The sequence below is a fragment of the Zalophus californianus genome, chromosome 2, assembly GCF_009762305.2.
Source record: "Zalophus californianus isolate mZalCal1 chromosome 2, mZalCal1.pri.v2, whole genome shotgun sequence".
Taxonomy (NCBI): Eukaryota; Metazoa; Chordata; class Mammalia; order Carnivora; family Otariidae; genus Zalophus; species Zalophus californianus.
The window spans coordinates 167125696-167148437 of record NC_045596.1 but is presented as its reverse complement, the minus strand read 5'-3'; the positions used below and the strand labels follow the sequence as shown (position 1 = coordinate 167148437).

Sequence of the window (22742 nt, the reverse complement as noted above, 5' to 3'; positions counted from 1 at the left end):
ATATTACAATATACATATATAACTTACAATATAGCTTACTATTATGTAGACTTTTTACTATTTCGGTAAAATGTTGAAACCATACTTCTGTTTGAGTTCCTTTATCCTCTGCATTTTTAAAATACAATTGGTAAAAATTCCTTTACATATATTAAGCATCAGATGATATTGTATGATTTTTGTTTCAACCCCAAAATATGATTTAAGAAACTCATGAGGGAAAAGATTGCCCATTATATTTACCATGATTTTAATCCATTCTGTTTCTCCCCATTCCTTATGATGCTCCAAGCCTTCATGTGATAATACTACATTTGTTTTTTGGAGTTTCTTTTTGACATTCTTTAAGGGTATATGTGCTAGTTATAAAATCTAGTTTTCCTTTTTTGAGAAAGTCTCTTTTTTCCTCCACTCTTAAAGGGTGAATTTGCCAGATACAGAGTTCATGTTTGACTGTACTTTTCTTTTAGCAGTTGAAAATTGATATGGTGTTTCTTCTTAACCTTCATTCTTTCAGATGTGAGCTCTGCTGTCATTCAAGTTGGTGTTTCCCTATAGGTTATGTGACATTGCTTTTTGGTCACTTTGAAGATATTTTTATTTCTTTTATTTTAATTACGATAACCTATTTATTGTGGGTTGCATTAGGTCCATTCCCTTTGCAGTTTGCTTAGCTTATGGAATCTAACGTTTATATGTCATCCATCAGTGTTGTGAAGTTTTCAGTCTTATTCCTTTTTCTTATTTTTAATTTGTATTTTATTTTCTTGTGGTAAAAATACTTAGATGTGAGTTCTACCATCAACAAATTTTACGTATACATTTTTGTTAATTATAGTATGATGATTTACAGAAGATCCTAGAGCTTATTCATCTTGCTTGACTGAAATATTATGCCCATAAGTTAGTACTCCCCATTTCTCCCCCTCCCCAGCCCATGGAAACCACCATCCCAACTCTCTGATGGTATGAATCTATTTCAGATGTCTCATATAAATGGAATCATGCAGTATTTGTCTTTCTGTGACTGACTTCTGTGACCGAAATCACTTAGCATGATGTCCTCATCCATGTTATCACATAATGCAGAATTTGCTTCTTTTTAAGACTGCATAGTATCCCATTGGATGTGCCCTGCATTTTCTTCATCCACTCATCTGCTGATACCTGGTTAGGTTGTTCCCACATCTTGGCTATTATGGATAGTGCTGCAGGGAACATAGGAGATCCAGTATCTGCTTGAGGTCCTCATTCCGATGCTTTTGGTAACTACTCAGAAATGACATTTCAAGATCATATGGTAGTTCTATTTCTAGTTTTTAGAGGAGCCTCCATACTGTTCTCATCAGCAACTGCACCATGTTGTATTCCCACTAACAGTGGGTGACAGTTCCACTTTCTCCACGTCCTCACTAACCCTTGTTGTTATTTGTTTGTATAATAGCCATCCTAAGTGGTAGGAGGTGATTTCTTACTGGCAAATTGACATTTTGATCATTATAAAATGTCCTTATTTGATTCTTGTGACAGTTTTGACATAATGTCTATTTTGTCTGATATCAGTATAACTACATCTGCTCCCTTTTGGTTGTCATTTGCTTGGAATATCTTTTTTTATGGCTTCACTTTCAGCCTATATGTGCCCTTAAATCTGAAGTGAATTTCTTTCAGACAGCGTATAGTTGGATATTGTCTTTTTTCTTATTAAGCACTCTTATTATGTCTTTTGTTTGTGTAGTTTCATCCATTTACATTTAAAGTTATTATTGACAGGGACGTTATTTACTGTTGTCACTTGTTAATTGTTTTGTGGTTACTTTGTCTTTTCTTCTCTTGCTCTCTTCTATTGTGTTTCATGGATCTTTTAAAATATGTTTTGATATTGGTCTTTTTCTTTTGTGTTAATTATATTGGCATTTTCATTTTGGCTACCATGGGACTTACATGAAATGCCATATAGCTATAATAGTGTATTGTAAGCTGGTAAGAACTTCAACCACATGCAAAAATCTGCAGTTTTATTACTCCCCCTCACATTTTTTTTTGTTTTTAATGTCACAATTTACATCATTTCATATTGTGTATCTTTTAACATATTTTTAGTTATAGTTATTTTTAATATTTTTGTCTTTTTTACCCACTATCATTATATTAATTTAGTATTCAGCACTTTCTATATATTTACCTTTACTAGTGATTTTCATTTTTATATGCTCGTATTGCTGCTTAGCACCCTTTAGTGTCAATTTGAAGAACCACCATTCATATTTCTAGTCATGCAGATATAGTGGTGAGAGATTACCTCAGTTTTGTCTGGGAAAGTCTTCATCTCTCCAGTTTTTAAAAGACCTAATTTTTTTATGAGCAGTTTTGGGCTGGCAGCAAAATTAAGAGGAAGGTACAGACATTTTTAAATATTCCCTGGACCCACATGTTCATAGCCTCTGCTGTTAGTGACACCCCCAACCACAGTGATAGATTTATTACAATTGAGGTAGCTTCATGAAGCATGTCATACTTACCCAAAGTCCATAACTTACATTATGGTTTACTCTTGGTTTTGTACATTTCATGGGATTGCACAAACTTATGACATGTGTCACCATTGTAGCATCATACAGAATAGTTTTGCTGCCCTAAACAACCTCTGTGCTCCACCTATTCAACCTTCTGTCCTCCTCTCACCCTGAGAACTATTCATCTTTTTACTGTCTCCATAGTTTTGCCTTTTCCAGAATGTCATGTAGTTGGAATCATACCATATAAAGCTTTTTCAGATGGGCTTCTTTCACATGGTAATATGCATTTAAGATTCCTCCATGTATTAACATAGGTTGATAGTTCATTATTATCGCACTGAAGAATAATCCATTGTTTGGATGTACCACAGTTTATTAATCGGGTCACCTACTGAGGGACATCTACATTGCTTCTGAGTTTTGACAATTATGAATAAAGCTTCTATAAGCCATGTTTGCAGGTTTTTGTGTGGACATAACTTTTCAGTCCTTTGGGTAAATAAAAGGAGTAAGATTGCTGTTTCATGTTAAGAGTATGTTTAGGTTTGTAAGTAGCCACCAAAATCTTTTCAAAATGGCTCTACCATTTTGCATTCCTACTAGCAATGAATGAGAGTTTTTGTTGATCCACACACTTGCCAGCAGTTGTGGTTATCAGTTCTTTAGATTCTGGACAATTTAATACTTGTATAGTGATATTTCATTGATGTTTTAATTTTTTAATTTAAATTAAAATTTTTTTAGCTTTTTGAGGTATGATTTACAAATAAAATTGTGTGTATCTAAAATGTACAAATGTGATTGATTCACATACATATGCTATGTAGAATGGTTACCATAATCAGGTTAATCAACACATCCATCACACCTCAAGTGGTTTTCTTTTGTGTGTGTGTGTGTGTGTGTGTGTGTGTGTGTGTGTTGAGAACACTTAAGGTTTACTCTCAACAATTTCAAGTATATAACACAGTATTATGAAATGTAGTTACCATGCTGTACATTAGATCCCCAGAGCTTAGCCATCTTATAACTGAAGGCTTATACCCTTTGACCAGCATTTCTCCATTTCTCCCAATCCCTACCACCTGGTAACCACCATTCTACTTCTGTTTTGATGAGTTCAACTTTTTGTTTTTAGATTCCACACCTAAGTGAGATCACACAGTATTTGTATTTCTCTGGCTAATTTCACTTAGTACAATGTCCTCTAGCTCCATCCATGTTGCAAATGGCAGGATTTCCTTCTCTCTCATGGGTGAATAATATTCATATATATATATGTACCACATTTTCTATACCCATTCATCCATCCTTGGACAGTTAAGTTGTTTCCATATATTAGGTATTGTGGATAATCCTGCAATGAACATAATGAGTGCAGATATCTCTTTGAGAAACTGATTTCCTTTCTTCTGGATATATATCCAGAAGTGGGATTGATGAATAATATTTTTTCATGTGTCAAATTTTTAATTTTTTGAGGGATCTCCATATTGTTTTCCGTAATGACTATACTCATTTACGTTCTTCAAACTGACCGTGTACAATGGTTCCTTTTTCTTCACATCCTCGTCAACACTTGTTATCTCTTGTCTTTTTGATAAAAAGCCATCCTATTGGGTGTGAAGTGATAGTTCATTGTGGTTTTGATTTGCATTTCCTGATGATTAGTGATGTTGAGCACCTTTTTATCTATCTGTTGGCCATTTATATATCTTCTTTGGAAAAAATATCTTTTCAGGTCCTTTGCTCATTTTGTATTTGGATTATTTGTTTTTCTGCTATTGAATTATATAAGTTCCTCATATATTTTGGTTAACCCCTTATCAAATAAGTGGTTTGCACATGTTTTCCCCTGTTACATAGATTATCTTTTCATTGTGTGGATTGCTTCCTTTGTTATGCAGAAGCTTTTTAGTTTGATGCAGTTCCATTTTTAAATTTTTTGCTCAAATCCTCAAATCCAGAAAATGATTGCCAAGACCAACATCAAGGAGGTTTTTCCTATGTTTCTTCTAGTTTTATGGTTTCACATCTTATATTTAAGTCTTTACTCCATTTCAAGTTAATTTTTGCAAGTGGTGTTATTTTGCATGTGGATATTTAGTTTTTTCAGCACCATTTATTAAAAAGACTGTCTTTCCCCATTGTGTATTTTTGGCATCCTTGTGAAAAATTAATTGATGTTATATGTGTAGGTATATATCTAGGCTCTTAATTCTGTTCTTTTGGTCTATCTGCTGGTTTTTAAGCCAATATCATACTTTCCTGATTACTATAAATTTGTCTTAGATTTTAAAATCAGGAATTATGATACCTCAGCTTTCTCCAGATTGCTTTGGCTATTTGGGGTCTTTGTGGCTCCATAAGAATTTTAACATTTTTTTTTCTGGTTCTGTGAAAAATGCCAGTGAATTAGGGGTTGCATTGGATTTGTAGGTTGCTTTAGGTAGCATGGACACTTAATATTATTTTTTCCAATATATGAATGCAGGATATCTTAGCATTGTGTCTTCATCAATTTCTTTCATCACTGTATTATGGCTTTTAGTGTATAGGCCTCTCACCTCCTTTGTTAAATTTATTCCTATTTTATTCTTTTGGCTGCTGTTATAAATGGGATTGCTTTTTTAATTTCTCTGGTATTTATTGTATAGAATCACAGCTGATTTTTACATGTTGATTTTGTTTCCTAAAACATTATTGATTTTTCTTTTTTAATCTGTTGCTGTGATTGCTTACATTACTTCATTTTTGAATGTTGAACCAGCTTTGCATACTTGAGATAAATCCAAGTTGGTTTTGGTTTATAATTCTTCTTATTCATTGTTGGATTTGATGTGCTAATTTTGTTGAGGATTTGTGCATATATGTTTATGAGAGATATTGGTCTGAAGTTTTCTTTTAATATTTTTGTCTGATTTTGGTATTAGGGTAATACTGTCCCCAGAGAATGGGTTAGGAAGTATTCCCTCTGCATCTATATTCTGAAAGAGTGTGTAAAGAATCTGTATAATTTCTTCCTTAAATGTTTGGAAGAATTCAAAGATGAATCCATCTGGTTTTTGTGCTTTCTGTTTTGGAAGATTATTAATTTTTGATTTGATTTCTCTAGTAAATATAGACCCATTCAGATTGCATTTTTTTTAAAAAAGATTTTATTTATTTATTTGAGGGAGAGAGAGAGAGAGAGGGAGGGAGAACACAGAGGGAAAGTGTGAGGGAGAAGCAGACTTCCCAGTGAGCAGAGAGCCCAATATGGAACCTGATCCCAGGACCCTGGGATCATGACCTGAGCTGAAGGCAGATACTTAACTGACTGACTCACCCAGGCACCCCCAGATTGTATATTTCATCTTGTGTGAGGGTTGACAAATTGTGTCCTTGAAGGAATTGGTCCATTTCATCTACGTTTTCAAATTTCTGGGTATGGAATTGTTCATCATATTCCTTTATTGTCTTTTTAATATTTATGAGGGCTGTAGTTATGCTACCTTTTTAATTCTGATATTAGAAATTAGTGTTCTCTCATTTTTACTTAGTTTCCCTGGCTAGAGCTGTGTTGATTTTATTGATATTTTCAAAGAACCAGCTTTTGATGTCATTCATTTTCTCTATTGATTTCCTGTTTTCAGTGTCATTATAATTTCTTTTCTTCAGTTTACTTTGTATTTAATTTGCTCTTCTTTTTTTAGTTATGTAAGGTGGAAACTTAGATTGTTGATTTTAGGTCTTTCTTCCTTTTTAATATATGCATTAAATGCTATAAACCTCCCCCTAAGCACTATTTTTGCTGCATCTCACAAATTTTGAAAAGCTGTGTTTTATTCCATTTAGTTAAAAATATTTTAAAATTTCTTTTTTGATCTATGTGTCCTTTAGAAGCATGTCTTTAATCTCATGTGTTTGGGATTTTCCAGCTATCTTCTTGTTATTGATTTATAGTTTAATTCCACTGTAGTCTGAGAGCAGACACTCTATGATTTCTATTCTTTGAAGTTTTTTAAGGTATTTTTTATGACTCAGAATGTCTGTCTTGGTGAATGTTCCATATGGACTTGAGAAGAATGTATATTCTGCTATTGTTGGATGAGGTAGTCTGTAGATGTCAATTATAACCAGTTGATTGATGATGTTGCTGAGTTCAACTGTGTCCAATTTCAAGTAACACTATAGCATATCATAAGTAGTGTGAGTCCTTTACAATAAAAAATAATCCTAGTTCTTTCCTCCTATCCCTTGTACCATTGCTGCCATTCACTTTGCTTATATATAAGCAGGTGTTTTATATATATGTATATATATATCATATATATGAAATATGTAGTATAAAATGCATCTTTTATATATGGTATCTGTGTAAGCATATGTAGTTAAGTACATTGTTGCTATTATTTGAACAATTGTTATATCAGTTAAGCATAAGAAAAATGAAAGTTTTTATTTTACTGTTATATTCCTTCTTCAGTAGTCTGCCTTTATGGAGATTCAAGTTTCTGACCTATATCATTTTCTTTTTCTATATAGAATTTTTAAAATTTTTTCTTGCAAACAAATCTACTAGCAATAAATTCCCTCAATTTTTGTCTCATAAAATCTTTACTTCTTTCCTTTTGAAGGATAATTTTGCAGGGTATAGAATTCTAGGTTGGTGTTTTTTTTTTTTTTCTCTCAATGCTTTAAATATTCACTCGAGTCCCTTCTTGTATGCATGATTTATGAAGAGAAATCTTATGATTCTGACTATTATTCTTCTGTAGGCAAAGGGTTTTTCCCCTCTGGCTTCCTTTAGGATTTTTTTCTTTTTCTTTGATTTTCTATATTTGAAAATGATATGCCAAGGTGTAGTTTTTTTTTTTTTAATTCTGTTTTAATTTTGTTTTTTAACTCTATGAGCTTTCTGGATCTGTGATTTGGTGTCTGACATTAATTTGTGGAAATTGTCAGTTATTATTGTTTCAGGTATTTCTTATATTCCTTTCTCTTCTTCATATTCCCATCATGTGTATGTTGCAACTTTTGTAGTTGTCCCATGGTCTGTGACTATATTCTGTTTTATTCTGTTTTTGTTTTCTTGCTTTTTAGATTTTAAAGTTTCTGTTGCTATATTCTCAAGTTCAGAGATTCTTTCCTCAGATACTTCCATCTACCAGACCATCAAAGGCACTCTTCATTTCTGTTACAGTTTTTTTTTTTTTTAATCTCTAGCTTTTATTTTGGGTTCTTTCTCATTTCTATCTCTATGATTACATTGCTCATCTGTTCTTGCATGGTGTCTGATTTATCCATTAGAGCTCTTAGCATAACAATAATTAATGGTTTGTTTTAAATTCTCAATCTGATAATTCCAGCATTCCTGCCATGTCTCATTCTGATGCTTGCTCTGTCTTTTCAAATCGCATTTTTGCCTTTGGCATTTTTTTGGATAGCTGGACATGATGTACTAGGTAAAAATAACTGCTATAAGTATGCCTTCAGTAATGTAGTGGTGAGGTATGAGGCGAGAGGAAGTGTTCTGCAGTCATATGATTAAGACTCAGGTTTTTACTTGGCCTATGCCTCTGGACTGTGCACAACACAAGTCTTTCTCAGTTTCTTTTTCTTCCTTTCTGGTTGGGACAGAATGGCCTGAGTGGGCTGGAGTTGGGTATTTCCCTTCCCCATGTCAGTTAGGCTTTGATAATTTCCCAGCAAATTAGTCTTTAGTTTTATGGTTCCACTGATATCAAGCCTTGTTAAGGACATAATGCTCTGATGTATTTCAGAATGGTCCCTTTTCTCATCCCCTTCCTGAAAGCATGAGGAATTTTTCTCTGATATTTACTATGGCATGTTTGTCATACTTCTGGATGTAAATGTCACAAAACTGTGGGGACCTCATTATGGGTTTCTTTGGAATTTTTACTTCTCAGGATTGTCCACACTGATTGTCTAGCATTTCATCAATTACTGTGAGGATTAAATACCCTAACACTATTTCCAGCAGCACTTTTTACTACTTTTGCTTCAGTAAGCTGTAACTCCCTGTGTTTCCCTGCCTACCTCCCCAATCTTGGGGTCTATAGTTTGCTCTGTGTCCTCACCTCTAATCCAGATCTAAAAAGTGTTGATTCTTCAGTCTGTTAAGCTTTTTACCTATAGTTAACATGGAGTGGTAACTTCCAAGTTCCTTATATGTATAACCATAGACCAGTCTCTTCATTTCTTTAGTTTTGCAGGGCATAATATTTTTTTTTCTCTCTGTCAACACTTTGAATATATCATCTCACTTCCTTCTGTCTTGCCACGTATCTACTGAAAAATCCATGGAAATTCTTAAGGCTGTTCCATCATATGTGACAAATCACTTTCTCCTGATGCTCTCAAAATTCTTTCTTTACATTTGACTTAACAATTTGATTATGTTATATCTGAATGTGGATTTCTTTAGGACCATTTTATTTGGTGTTTTGAGCTTCTTGGAAATGGATATCCATTTCCTTCTATAGGTTTGGGGAGTTTTAGCCATTATTTATTTGAACAATCTTTCTGTTTTTTTAATTGAGATATATTGATACATAATATTGTATAACTTTAAGGTGTACAGTATGTTGATTTGATGCACTTTAGCGTTAGCTAACACCTCTTTTATGTCATATAGTTATTCCTTTCTTTCTCCCTCTTTTCCTTCTGAGACTTCCATAATGTGGATAGTGTTCTTCCTGGTAGTGTTCCATGTCTTTTAAGCTTTTTTTACTTTTTCAGTCTCTTTTCTTTTTGCTACTCAAACTTGTCTTCGAGTTCAGTTATTTTTTCTTATGCTTGATTCAGTCTGATGTTGAAACTTTCTAGTGAATTTTTCTATCTCTTTTTGAAATTCTCACTCAGTTTGCGCATTGTTTTCATGACCTCAGTGAGTATCTTTATGAGAGTTCTTTTTTTATTGAGGTATAATTTACATTAACATTATATTCATTTCAGATGTTCAGCATGATTCAGTATTTGTATATATTGCAAAATGATCACCACAGTTAGTCTAGTTAACATCCTTCACCATACTGTTCCTGAATTTTAAGATATAGTTTCTTAGCAACTTTCAAATATGCAATGCAGTATTACTAATTGTAGTTGCTGTGCTGTACATTACATCCCCATTACTTATTATTTTATAATTGGGAGTTTGTATTTGAGAGTTATTTTTAACTCTCTGTACAGTAAATCATTTAAGTTAATTTCAATAGGTTCAATTTCTGGAGATTTATCTTGTTCCTTTGTTTAAAACATCTTTTCCTGATTCTTCATTTTACTTGACTCATTGTTTTTTTGTTGGCTAATAGTCAAAGCAGTCAACTCTCTCAGTCTTCACCAACTGGCCTTGTGCAGAAGTGGATTCCCCTGATCAGCCTTGCCATTGATTTTGGGGGCGTTTACTAACTTCTTATCTCTTCAGGGAGAAGTAGGCACCTGTGTTTTTTTCCTGCTTTCTCTGTGCTAGACAGAAGGGAGGGTCAATAATCTCTACCATCCCAAGCTGCTGCCTCTGGTCTCTTGTAGGCAAATAGATTCTGCCAGATCTATCAGTGCTCCAGGATTCGTGAGACAGATGCTAATTCTATGGGCAGTTTTGATGAAGTGGAGGCACTACATGCATGGATCAACTTTTTCCTTTTCCAGTAAGAAACAGAAAGCTAGGGTTTTTCATTCACTCACTCTGTGCTGAGTTGTGGGGGTTGCAAATCAATGATTTGTACTAGCCCAAGTCACTACTTCTGTTTTACCTGGGTGGCTAAGACTGTGCTGAACTTATCAGGACTCCTAAGACCGGTGATACAGATACTAGTTCTTTGGGTAGCCCCCTCAGAACAATTGGGGCACTTGACATGTGAACAAACCCCTTTCCTTCCCCAGTCAAGCTGGGAGCTGGAAAGTCACTTGAGATCATATGGCAGTGCTCTGGGCAGTGTCCCTGGTGAAAGGTACACCAAATCTTCATATTGGCTTTGGTGAGCTTGATTTTGCATTCTTCTAGGGTGTGCCTTTCAGCTAATTTCTGATTAATCATAAAGGGAATTTGTCCATGAATTGTTGCTGAATTGATGTATTTCTCCCAAGAAGCCCAGGGCTTCTTACTCCATTCTTCCTGACCGGAAATTCAGCCTTTCTTTCTTTTTTTTTTTTTAAAGATTTACTTATTTGAGAGAGAGAGAGTACATGAGCTGGGAGCGGGGGGGGAGAGGAGTGGCAGTGGGAGAGGGAGAAGCAGACTCCCCACCCTGCTGAGCCTGATCCCAGGACCCTGAGATCTGTATTTTAGATCTGGTATTGTTCCACAAGTTATTGAGGCTCCATGCATTTTCTTAGTTCATTTTTCTTAGTTTTATATACTGAGTAAATTCTACTAATCTGTCCTAAAGTTCACTGATTCTATCCCTTGCCATCTCCAGTGTACTTTTGAGCCTATCCAGACATTTGTTTAATGTGTATATATTTTTCAGTTCTAATACTTTGTTTTTTATGGTTTTTATTTCTATTCTGCCTTTTGTTTCAAGATAATTTGTGATTGTTCATTGAAGCAATTTTCCATGGCTGCTTTAAAATCTTTGATTGTTCCAATATGTGGCTTATCTCAATACTGGCATCAGTTGGTTGTCTTTTCTCCTTTTTGTTGTGATTTTTCTGGTTCTTGGTATAGTGGGTGATTTTCACTTGTATCCTTGATGATTAAATCTTCTGTTTTTGAAGAAGTCACCCAGTTTAATTTTAGATTTAGTGTGGTGTGTTGTTCCAATGACACTTTAGCTTTCGTATAGCTTTTAATGTTATTCTGTTGAACTTTGTTCTTCTGGCTCTACTGGACTTCTGCTATTGCAGCCTGTGGTGGTAAGAGGTACTTACCTGGACCACCTTGTACTGCTAGATGGGGTCAGATGATGAGGGATAAATGGGATAGATAGCATTTCTTCTGGCTGTACTCCAGCCACTTGATGTCAGTGTGCTTCTCACTCTATTTTTGCTAGTCCCCCTTCAGTGAGGAAAGTTCCTATCTGGAACTGATGGAAATAATATATATCACAGCTAATAACATATAATAATAACATAGAAACAAATTCATAGGAATGTGATGATACTAAAGTTTTCATAGCACAGCATTAGCAAAGGAACAGGGCTGACTGTAGATATCAGTAGACTTTTAAGGGAAGAGAAGGGAATATTCACTGAAAAAGATTATTAGGGGAGAACCTGGGAAGATTAATGCTGTGAAAGTTCATGGGGAGGAGAGCTTGAACTAAGGATGATCAACTTGGTGAGATAGTAAAGAGAAAGAAAATGAAGAAATTTCAGTTAAGATACTTTTGGGTTACTTAAAAAAAAACAAGTGAAATGTTCACATTTGAAGTCAAATTAATGCTGTGAATTACATCAAGTTAGTAGTTATAAACTATACATTTGAGAAATGTGGCTGAGAGAGAAAAGAAGCAGATAAAAAAGTTGTTTGTCAAATATTTAGAATTAAAGTAAGAATTATTTGGGGGAAGGATAGGAGTCATGACTATTAGACAAAAATGTTTAAGAGGAAGAGATTGCAGATAATGGAATATCTGGTAGATAATATTATGGTAATGGCTAAATTAAATGTTTGATGATATCTAGGAAGTAAGGATACACCAATAACTTTATTTACAAATCATTCATTCACTTGTTGTGATGAGTATCAGGTTTTGTATAGAAGTGTAGAATGACTGTGTTGTGAACCTGAAGCTAATATTACACCGTGTGCTTAACTAACAAATTTAAATAAAAACTTAAAAAAAATCCAAATCATTCATGAATGTATCTTTGTATACTCCTGTTTAGGGCCATTGCCTTTATCAAGGATATGCCACAGAAGTTCCAAAATCAGTTGTGACACTTAGCACTTGTTCTGGACTCAGGTAATGGCATGTTCTAGAGATGTACATGATTGAAAATCTTGTGTAATCTTTTAATTTTTAGAAACATCTTGAAAGATACAGTGAAGACAAAGAGAAGTAGAGACCTTGATTGTGTTTCTTCTCATATACTTTCCTTTCTTCCTCCTCATCTTATCATTTTTCCTATTCTCTTTGTCTCCGTCCTAGGCTGGCAATCATAAAACTTATGCAGGAAAACCTTCCACTAGTATGAAGAATATTCACATGTCTTAGCCACACTAGCACCACAGTGACTTCTAAATACCATAATAGAGAGAAGAAGCTGTAAAATTGTGTTTGAAAGTTTACCCAAATAAAAAGAGATGATTCTTAGATATTAGGCCACAAAGACCACGGTTAAATTCCCATAAAATTTTTTTATTTAATATTGATTTATATTTCTCCACGGGTAGTCTATATTAACTATCATTTTATTTCTTTTTTATGTGTTTAAATACCTAGGGGATTATTCCTGTTGCAGAATGTCAGTTATGGCATTGAGCCATTGGAATCTGCAGCTGCATATGAGCATATGCTTTATCAAATAAAGAATAATAAAATTGATTTTTCCCCTGTACAAGAAAATTATCCTACAACCCAACTGGTAGATCAGTCCTTCAGGATTCTTGTGAAATCGGAAGTAAGTAACCATTTTTATGTTATCTTCACTTGTGTTATCTTTGATAAATTTATTCACATTGGAACTGTTACATTTGGAAAACAAATTTAAATGATATTAATTATATTAAAATCTTCTGTTGCAAGATATTTATTTTAAGTATATTTTTATGTTTAGTTACATGATATACAGAAAATGTAATATATATAAACACACATAATTAAAAAATCAAAATTCTCACATTTTCTTAATTGCAAGTATGTTGATGCATATATACATATTTGCCCTGTTTTTGAATTAACATTCTATTAGTATAATGTTACACAAGTTCTTGTGCTAAAACTTGGCTGAGTAACATAACTTTTCTGTGTGTAAATTTTCTTATTTCTAAAAAAATAATAAAAACAATACTTAACTCATACAGTTATTTCAAAGATTAAATACATTTATAAATGGAAATTACTTAGCATAGTATGTAGACAAAAAAGTGATCAGTAAAAATTGTTGTTTTTATTTGTTTACCATATTTTCTGATGTAGTGAAACAATGTATTTGGAAGTCATTAGGGAAAGTTTGGGTACAAAACAAAATGTAGTAATGAAGTAAAATAGAAACAAAAATTTCAGAACCAAAGAAGAAACCAGGGATATCGTTGCAGGAATGGAGATAAGTCAGGATTAATATATGTTTGTGAATTTTATATCTTTCATGAAGTAACTTGAAAATTGCTTTTCATCCTGAATTTGATAGGCTTAGATCTATAGGTTTAGTTAAACATATTATCACATGACTAGTGCTTTTACGAGCATGAATAAAGAGAATGAGTATCTCCAATATATCAGATTTTTAAAAAGAACAAAAAATAACATAAAGACATATTTTAGGCATATTTTTACATTCATGAAAGTAAACACAAAGAAACTTATAAACAAGGTGAACACCTTCATTATAATTCAGAGATAAAAAGTAGAAAGAAACCAAACAAAACAACATAAAGGGCTTATCTACTGAAAGCATATTAAACACATGCATTTATCCCTCTTGTCCTTTTTTAAAAACCCACTAAATGAAAAGGTATTTTTAAAATGGCATAAACATACAAACACAAGCAGAACAGGAGAGGAGAAACAACAATGGACATTAAATATCAGATAGCTGATTTAGCCTTCAAAAAGCAGAATCCTAAACTGGTAATGTTAAGAGTTAGTTGGACAGTTAGGTAGTCAGGGCCAGGGTCCCCAAAAAGAAAACAGGGAGCCAGGACAGCTAAGACAAACTGGACTACCATCCTATTTTATAGCTTAAACAAGACAGCAATAGCCTCCCATTTTGCACTTCTGTAAAAGTGACTTTTGCAAAACATCCTGAGATACAATTGACCATAAAACATTTGTCACTATCATGAGCTGAGGCAGTTAAGACATAAGTCTCCAGATGTCAGCCCAAAAAGACCATCAGCACGTAAACATTAACATGTTAGGTAGACAGGTGCGTGATCGAAACCCTGATTGGCATGACTTAGCAACAAATCTGCAGGGGGCCCACACGCTGATTACTTAAAATAGTTCTGTAAAAGAGCTTGTAAAAACCCCTTGATTTGAACGCCAAAATGGCAACCGTCTCGGGTCCCTTCCTTCTTTGGAAGCTTTGTACTATTGCTCAATAAACTTTGCTTTGCTGCCCACCACTCTTCGTCTTGTCTACCTCTTCATTCTTTGAAGTGGCGTGACCAAGAACCCCAGGAACTAAAGGAAAAGAAATCCTGAAACAGGAATTGGAATAGTCTCTGGGAAACTTGACGTACTGCAGTACTATTCAGATGTTTCTTGAATTGCAATAGGAAGAGATTTTAAAGGTGGACTGAAGACAATTGGTTGAAATAAGTTGTGTAGGTATTTAGCAATCCTGTTTTCCTGTCCTAACGAATTGTTTCTGTTGTAGACTGACAGATCCATGAAGACTGTTTTCTTTGGGGATTCTGTGAAATGGGGACACCAGTCACAGATGTTCTATTGTATTTCCCAATAGAAGAGGAATACCATACTGGAACTAGTGTGTTTAATTTAAACTTGGCACATTGGATACTGGGAGCCAGGCTTACACATTCTAAGAAGTGTATTGAAAGACCCCTCTTCAGGAAGGAATTAAACCAGCCAAAAGAATAAAAACTATTCATATTGACAGCATTTTCCCAACCAACAACCCAGACACATTGCTTTCTCTGAAGACAATAGCCCATAAACTCCATATATGGTCATAGAGATGTTGGAATAAGCTGTTAAATATTCAATCGCTAATATGAGGGGGCAATAGACATATGATGAAACAACTTAATATGGAAGATGGAGACATGAAAAAATCGAATTTTTAAAGTTTGTTGAGGTACCAAAGAATACAGAGGGTGAAGAAAACAAAGTGGCAACATCCTCTGAGGAGTAAGAGAAAATATTTCATCCACAAATTTAAGAACGGAGTGCTATTTAAAAAATAATACTTAGCAGATAAGTAGCAGTTTTAGAAACTTAAAAATATGATAATAAAAATGAAAAAAAGAAAATAAGAAGTTATTAAGATAAAATTCCAGAAATCACACAAAAATAAAGTACAATGACAAATGACAGGGAAACTTGAGAGATAAGAAATTTAAATTAAAATAAGAGTTTGGGTGATACAATAGGAGTTCCCAGTATGAATAAACAGGAAATTGAGTTGAATAAATCACAAAATAATCCAAGAAAAATTCTCAGAATTATTTAAGGTGAGTTTCTGAACCGATATTTTAAAAATCTGGTTTCTTATATATGCTCAAGATGTAGAATAGCCTGAAATTTCCCAGCAGCAATACTGGAAGTTGAAAGGCAATACCACAATTACTTAAAGTGAGGCAAAGTAATTTCCAGTCTATAATTCTGTACAAAGCCAGAACTACATAACAGATTTTTTAATTAATTTTTATAATTTCTTTTTCTCCTAATGGAAATGTTCTTACCCCAAAATAAAACAAACAACAATTAAGCAGATAAAAAGAGACTCTACTCTCATCCTGATTGAAGATAGTAGCCAGATGCAATCACAACCAAATTCACAAACAATAGTTGCCAAATATTGTAAACTTTAACCACATGAAAAGATGGAAGAACTGTGTAAGCAGCTGTCCTCAATCTGTATTTTTCATGAGAATCTCTATTAGGTCAAATCCCACCAGATGTTGAAGCAAAAGTTCCAACTGTCAGTGGTTTAACAGGTTTGTTGCTCATGAAAATACCAAAGTGGATGAAACTCTACTGGTTGATTCCCTTCCTAGCTCTGACTCTGGGAAAGAGTCCCCTACTAGATTCTTTGAATTTAGTCAGAGTAAGGGGAAAGAGTGTGTGCATCCCTACCTCGATACAGCTGAGCCTGGACAGGTGTCTCACTGACATCTCTTCTCTTGGAGAAGGGAGCAAACATTCTTAGATAATTAGCCATTTCTTATAATAAAACAAAAGTGTAATAAGAGTCACTAATTCCCACACCCCACCTATTGTTCAAGAATGGTTTGACTTGAAAGAACTACATATATTCTAAAATAATAATAATTAGAAAGGAATAAACATGGAGTATATGAAATATACATATAAAATATAAGAAAAATGCAAAATCCAAAGTGAATGAAAAAACTATATGTACTGCTTCATAGGTGACACACACTGTTCTAAGAGCTTTACATATATCCTGTCTTTCCAACTTTTTGAAGAGTTCTAAAAGTTAGTATGGTTGTTCTCCTTTTCAGATCAGGAAACAAAGATTTAGGGAGTTTAAGTTATTATCCTGGGGCACCTGAGTGGCTCAGTCAGTTAAGCGTCTGCCTTTGGCTCAGGTCATGTGACCAAGGTCCAGGGATTGAGCCTCACATCGGGTTCCCTGCTCAGTGGGGAGCCTGCTTCTCCCTCTCCCTCTGCCTGCTGCTCCTCCTGCTTGTGCTCTCTCTCTCTCTCTCTCTTTGTCAAATGAATGGATAAAATCTTTAAAACAAACAAACAAACAAACAAATAAATAAATATGTATCCTGGGAAATTCTTTGTTAAAGTATAGCATTAAAACTCAAACCCAGGTAATATGATCCCAGAGATATATTCTGTAGGAGTCTAATGGTCTACCTTTATATGGTCTGATAAAAGATCCTTGTAAAAGCTCAGGAAATAAATGTAGGAGAAAAATAAAGCTATTTTAAAAATGAAAGCCATTGATAATAAGACTAATGAATAACAGAATAGACACTAGTAAACCCCAATATGTGATATTATAGTCAAATTTGAGAATAGAAAGCAATTATATAAAACTGATGGTAAAGAAAAACCTAAGAATGTGTGATGGTGAATTTTGTGTGTCAGCTTGGCTGGGACATGTTGCTCAGATAGTTGGTCAAATTTTGTGGGTGTTTCTGTGAGGGTGTCTTTGAATAAGATTAACATATAAATCAGTGGACTTTGAATAAAGCAGAAATGTCCTCCATAATGTGGATGGACCTCATCCAATCAGTTGATGTCCTAAATGGGACAAAAGGATGGACCTTCCCACAGAATTGTTCAGCCAACTGCCTTCAGACTGGAAATGTAGCATCAGCTCTCTCTGGGTTTCCAGCCTACTGGCTCACTCTGTAGATTTTGGACTTGCCAGCCTCTATAACTATGTGAGCCAATTCCTTATAATAAATCTAATTATAACAAATTGTAATAAGTGTTCGATTTTTATGGGGAATCCTGACTAATGGAGTATGAAAGACTGATAAGAGAAATTCAAGATAATTAAAATTGCCATTCATGAATAAAATAGCACCCAGAATATTCCAGGTTATTAAAGAATAAAACCTTGTTGAATAAAAGAATCCTGAATTTGAAAATTTTCTCAAGAAACCCTGATAAAAACTGGCAACACCAAGATATAATGTGGTTAATATTCTGGACTTAATAAATAATGAATAATTCAATAGGAATCTTGGCATCAAAGAAAGTCGACCTCAAAGGTGGAAAAACTCAGATTGGCTTTAGCCTTTGCCAAAATGAAGTGCTCATAAGATAGTCAAGAATGTCTATCTAGGGGATGTAGAGAATGGCCTTTTTAAGGGGTATAAGATATCCTAACATTTTTTTTACCCAGTCCAGTTTCATTATGGTATAAAAACATTCTTTCTTTTTCAAGAATTCTGACTATGGAATTTTGAGGCATTATTACTTAAATCAGTACAGGAAAAGAGGAATTAAATAAAACAATTCAACATGTTTATGTAGAAAGCCATAAGATCTAATCAGTAGTTCCAGAAATTTCATTTGGCAAAATTCAATACCCATTTGTGATAAAAACTAGGAAGAGGAAACTTCTTTGATCTAGTTAAGAACATCTATGAGTATCTACAGCTAACATAATGAATGTAAGTGACTGAATGTTTTGCCCCTGTTATGGACTGCATGCTGTGTTTCCCAAATCTATATGTTAAAACTCTAACCCCCAGTAGGATGGCATAAGGAGGCCTTTGAAAAATAATTAAGATTAAATTAGGTCATTTGTGAGCATAGGGTCCTCATGATGGGATTAATGCTTTTATTAAATAACGAATCATGGAACACTACATCAAAAACTACTGATGTAATGTATGGTGATTAACATAACATAATAAAAAAAAAGAAAAAAAAAAGGAAGAGACACATCTCTCTCTCTCTCTCTCTCTCTGCTTTGTCGTGTGAGCATACAAAAGGAAGATGGCCATTTGCAAATGAGGAAGAGCGCTCTCACCAGACACCACATCTGCTGATGTCTTGATCTTGAACTTCCCAGCGTCTGGAACTGTTGAGAAATAAGTATTTGTTGTTTAAGCCACCTAGTCTATGGTATATTTGTTATAGCCTGAACTGACTAAAACAGATCCTAAATTAGGAATAATTCAAGGCTGTTGCCCTCACTAATTCCAGTCAATGTTTTACTATAATTTCTGGATAGTACAATAGGAAAAAGAATAATAATAAATGCTATACATTTTTTTAAAGGAAAAATATAACCTTATGTTTTTAGTGACCTAACTCTGTGTGTAGATCACAAAGAAAATCTTCCAACGCTATCAGGACTATAAGAGTGTCTAGCAAAGTCACAGGAAACAAAGATATTGATATTGTTAAGATGTTTGTTTCCTCCAGTTGATCTGTAGATTCAGTGTAATCCCACTTTTGATGATTCCAGGAAACATTTTCACAGATATTAGTTTTCAAATTCATAAGGAAATATAAAGATCTTAGAATAGTCAAACAGTTTTAAAAAGAACAAAATGGAGGAATTACATTACTTTTTTTTAAAGGGCAGAGAGTACATATTTTAGGCTTGTGAGTTATATGATCTGTTGCTGCTACTTCACTCTACCTTTATAGCATGAAAGCAGCATCAACAATATGTAAACAAATGGGCGTGGCTTTGTTCCAGTAAGATATTTTTTACAAAAGAGATGGCCATACCTTGGGTCATTGTTTGCTGACCTCTGCTATAAAGATATATACTGTATTATTAGTGTAAGTATAGACATATAGATCAGTGAAACAGAATAGATCAGAAGTAGACCCACATGCTATTGGTGGATTGATTTTCCACAAAGGTGCTAGGGACTTTAAAAGGTTAAAGAATGATCTCTTCAATAAGTGTTGCTGGAAGACTGGACATCTGTAAGGAATAAAACAAATCTTGACCCTTATTCACAAAATTGAATTAGAGTGTAGACTTAAATGTCAAAGCTAAACATAAAATTTCTAGTAGGGTACTTAGGAGAAACCAAAATAACGAGCCATAAGCATGTGGAAAGCTGTTCCACATTAATCATCAGGGAATAACAAATTAAAACCTCAGAAAGATATCATCACAGACCAACAAGAATGGAAACGATGGAAAAGACAATACCAAATATAGGCAAAAATGCAGAGCAGTTAGAACTCTTATTAATTCTTGGCGACAATACAGAACAATCAAACTACTTTAGAAAGCAATCTGGTACTTTTGTATTATTTTACACACCCACAATTATCATACAACTCAGGTATTCTAAATATTTCTAAATATTTCCCAAGAACAATGAACATAACTGTACATAGATATTCATAGCAGCTTTATTTAAGATAGCTAAGAGGTCTAAATAATCCAAAATATTGCTGAAAGGAAAAAGCTGAAATAAAACAAAAATATTTATTGGGGTCTCAGAATTACAATTCAGTGGGCACAGATTTCGGTAGCAACCCAATTGTGTCCCCCTAGGGAACAAAAGTGAAAGTTTTATTTTAAAGACAAAAGGGGATGCTTGCATATGTTGTTTACAAAGATTTTGATTGTTGTTGGCAGAAAAGTAAACTAGGCTAAACATAATTGATTCCTAAGGCTGTCACTAAACAGAAATTTGTTACTATAGCAAGTTGCAGATAAGTTTGTGCAGAGTCCTAGGAATGTCTAAGGCTGGGCTCAGTTCAGAAGTTCATGGTACTACCCAGTGAAGATGTGCATATGGCCTACCTCCTTAATGGCCTCCCAGTTCCATTTTAAAACCCCTTGACAAAAGTGACCCCATTTTATTCCACCTTTCACATCATTGACAGGTAAATGCATAATCAAAATTTAGTGTATTTCTAAAATGGCACACTACTTAGCAATAAAACCTAATGAATTACTAATAATCACAACAACATGGGGGAATGCTAAATAAAAAAAGTCCGATATAAAAGAGTACACACTATATGATTCCAGTTATATAAAATTCTGGAATAGATTATTCTAAACTATGGTGAGAGAAAGCAGATCCTTCATTGCCTTCAGCATGTGGGTAATTGACTTGTAAGAGCAAGTTAGAAACTATATCTTACTTATGGAAATTGTCACATGGGTATTTACATCAGTACCAATTCGTGTAACTGTATTTTAAAACGGATGCATTCCACTGTGTGTAAGCCACAAGTTAATGCAGAATTAAAATAATGAGAAAAGAGAGGCAACATTTGGAGGACAGTCGATTGGAGTTTATATAGGTTGGGGGAGCGTCTTGGAAGAAGGTTTTGAGAGGAAGGAAACTTGGGTTCTCCCTCCAGTAACTTTTTGAGGATTTTAATTATCAGGAATATAGGTAAAATCTTCTGATTTCTTCCTAAAATTTGTATTTGGAATCTGCTTATTTATTCAGTGGACATTTATTCTCTTATTTTCTTATCTATATCTTGATGAATCTGTATCTGTTTTTCTATGTATCTATACCTTTCTTTGGGTATGTATGTATATATATGTGTATATGTACATATATATACTTATATAATGTTCATGATAATTACAAACAATATAAGAATTTTAAAAATATTTTATTTAACTCATAATGTCCTCTGTTTCACAGGAAAAGTCAGATGTTGCACTATTGAAAAGAGTTCTGAAAATACAAATTGTTATGGATAAAGCCTTGGTATGTATTATTGATATATGTCATCATATCTTTGTCTTGTGTTTAAGTTCAAAGGGAATATGAAAAAGAAACTTGCCTTGTGTGCAATATAGATATTTCACTCTGTTCACAATATGTATTTGTGGATAGCAGGACAGAAAAAAAGGTTGTCAATTGCTTTTACATTGACATACAGGGGCCAATATTTATGGTATTGATTTCCAAATCAGTATAGAATTCTAGCAATAATGTATAACTGTTTGTATGCAAGGTTCTACTACACTATAACCTATTGGATTACAACTAGCTATAGATATTTTTAAATCCACTCATGGTGAACTCTTCTCCTTAAATCAATTTCCATTTTATTTTATTTTATTATTATTTTTGATTTACATTTTAAAACAAGCTATTTTGTTTATTACTCAGAGATCCTTGTTGTTAAATATCATCTCTTATGAGATTATCTTATGCTGTATAATTGCTTGGGTTCTCTAGTGGAAGTTCTGTATTTCAAAAATGAGATTTATTCATAGGAATATCCATTGAGGTATGGAAATTCTTGTTTATACAGTCAGTTTGAGTAAAGTCATATGAGTAGTGAGTTAAAAAATCAGATTTGTCCATTATCACTGATAATTTTTGCATAAAGTGTCTCAATGAGTGTCATAATGTCATGATTTTGTTCATAAAAGGAAATATTTAGATCTTTACATAATTAAAAAATCAGTAACAGTAAAGAATAGACAGACAAAAAATAATAAAGAAAAAACACACATAGTTTTATAAATCAAGGGATAAATTATATGCAGACATGTTCTGTTTTAAATGTATACATATGTATGTTTATATACCTTTGTCTTATATATGCCATTTTGTAAGTTATTTTATAATGTTTTCCCACATATTAATGAGATATATTATTTCAATTTAATTTTGAAGTTCACATAGTCTCCAATTAATCTATTTTATATAATTTAATTTACTAACTGATTTACTAAGTGCTCTATCTGTGTTCCTTTCTAGTTTTTGCTGCTTTTGGTCTTTTTTCCCCCTACTAGAGAGTCTGCCTTAGTATTTCTTGCAGGGCTGGTTTAGTGGTCATGAACTCCTTTAGTTTTTATGTGTCTGGGAAACTCTTTATCTCTCCTTTTCTGAATGACAGTCTTGCTGGATAAAGTATTCTTGGCTGCATATTTTTCCCATTCAGCACATTGAATATATCCTGCCATTCATGTCTGGCC

The 22742-nt window shown here is 33.7% G+C and overlaps 1 protein-coding gene across 4 annotated transcripts in view; it reads left to right on the top strand.

The window, feature by feature from the left end:
* Positions 1–22742, top strand: part of LOC113925637 (A disintegrin and metallopeptidase domain 3-like) — a 129469-nt gene that overhangs the window by 20548 nt on the left and 86179 nt on the right. For all 4 annotated transcript variants that reach the window (XM_027600136.2, XM_027600135.2, XM_027600137.2 and 1 more), the window contains exons 5-7: positions 12354–12430; positions 12911–13088; positions 21454–21519. In XM_027600136.2, the coding sequence (XP_027455937.1) occupies positions 12354–12430; positions 12911–13088; positions 21454–21519 (321 nt within the window). The remainder of the gene's footprint in view (positions 1–12353; positions 12431–12910; positions 13089–21453; positions 21520–22742) is intronic.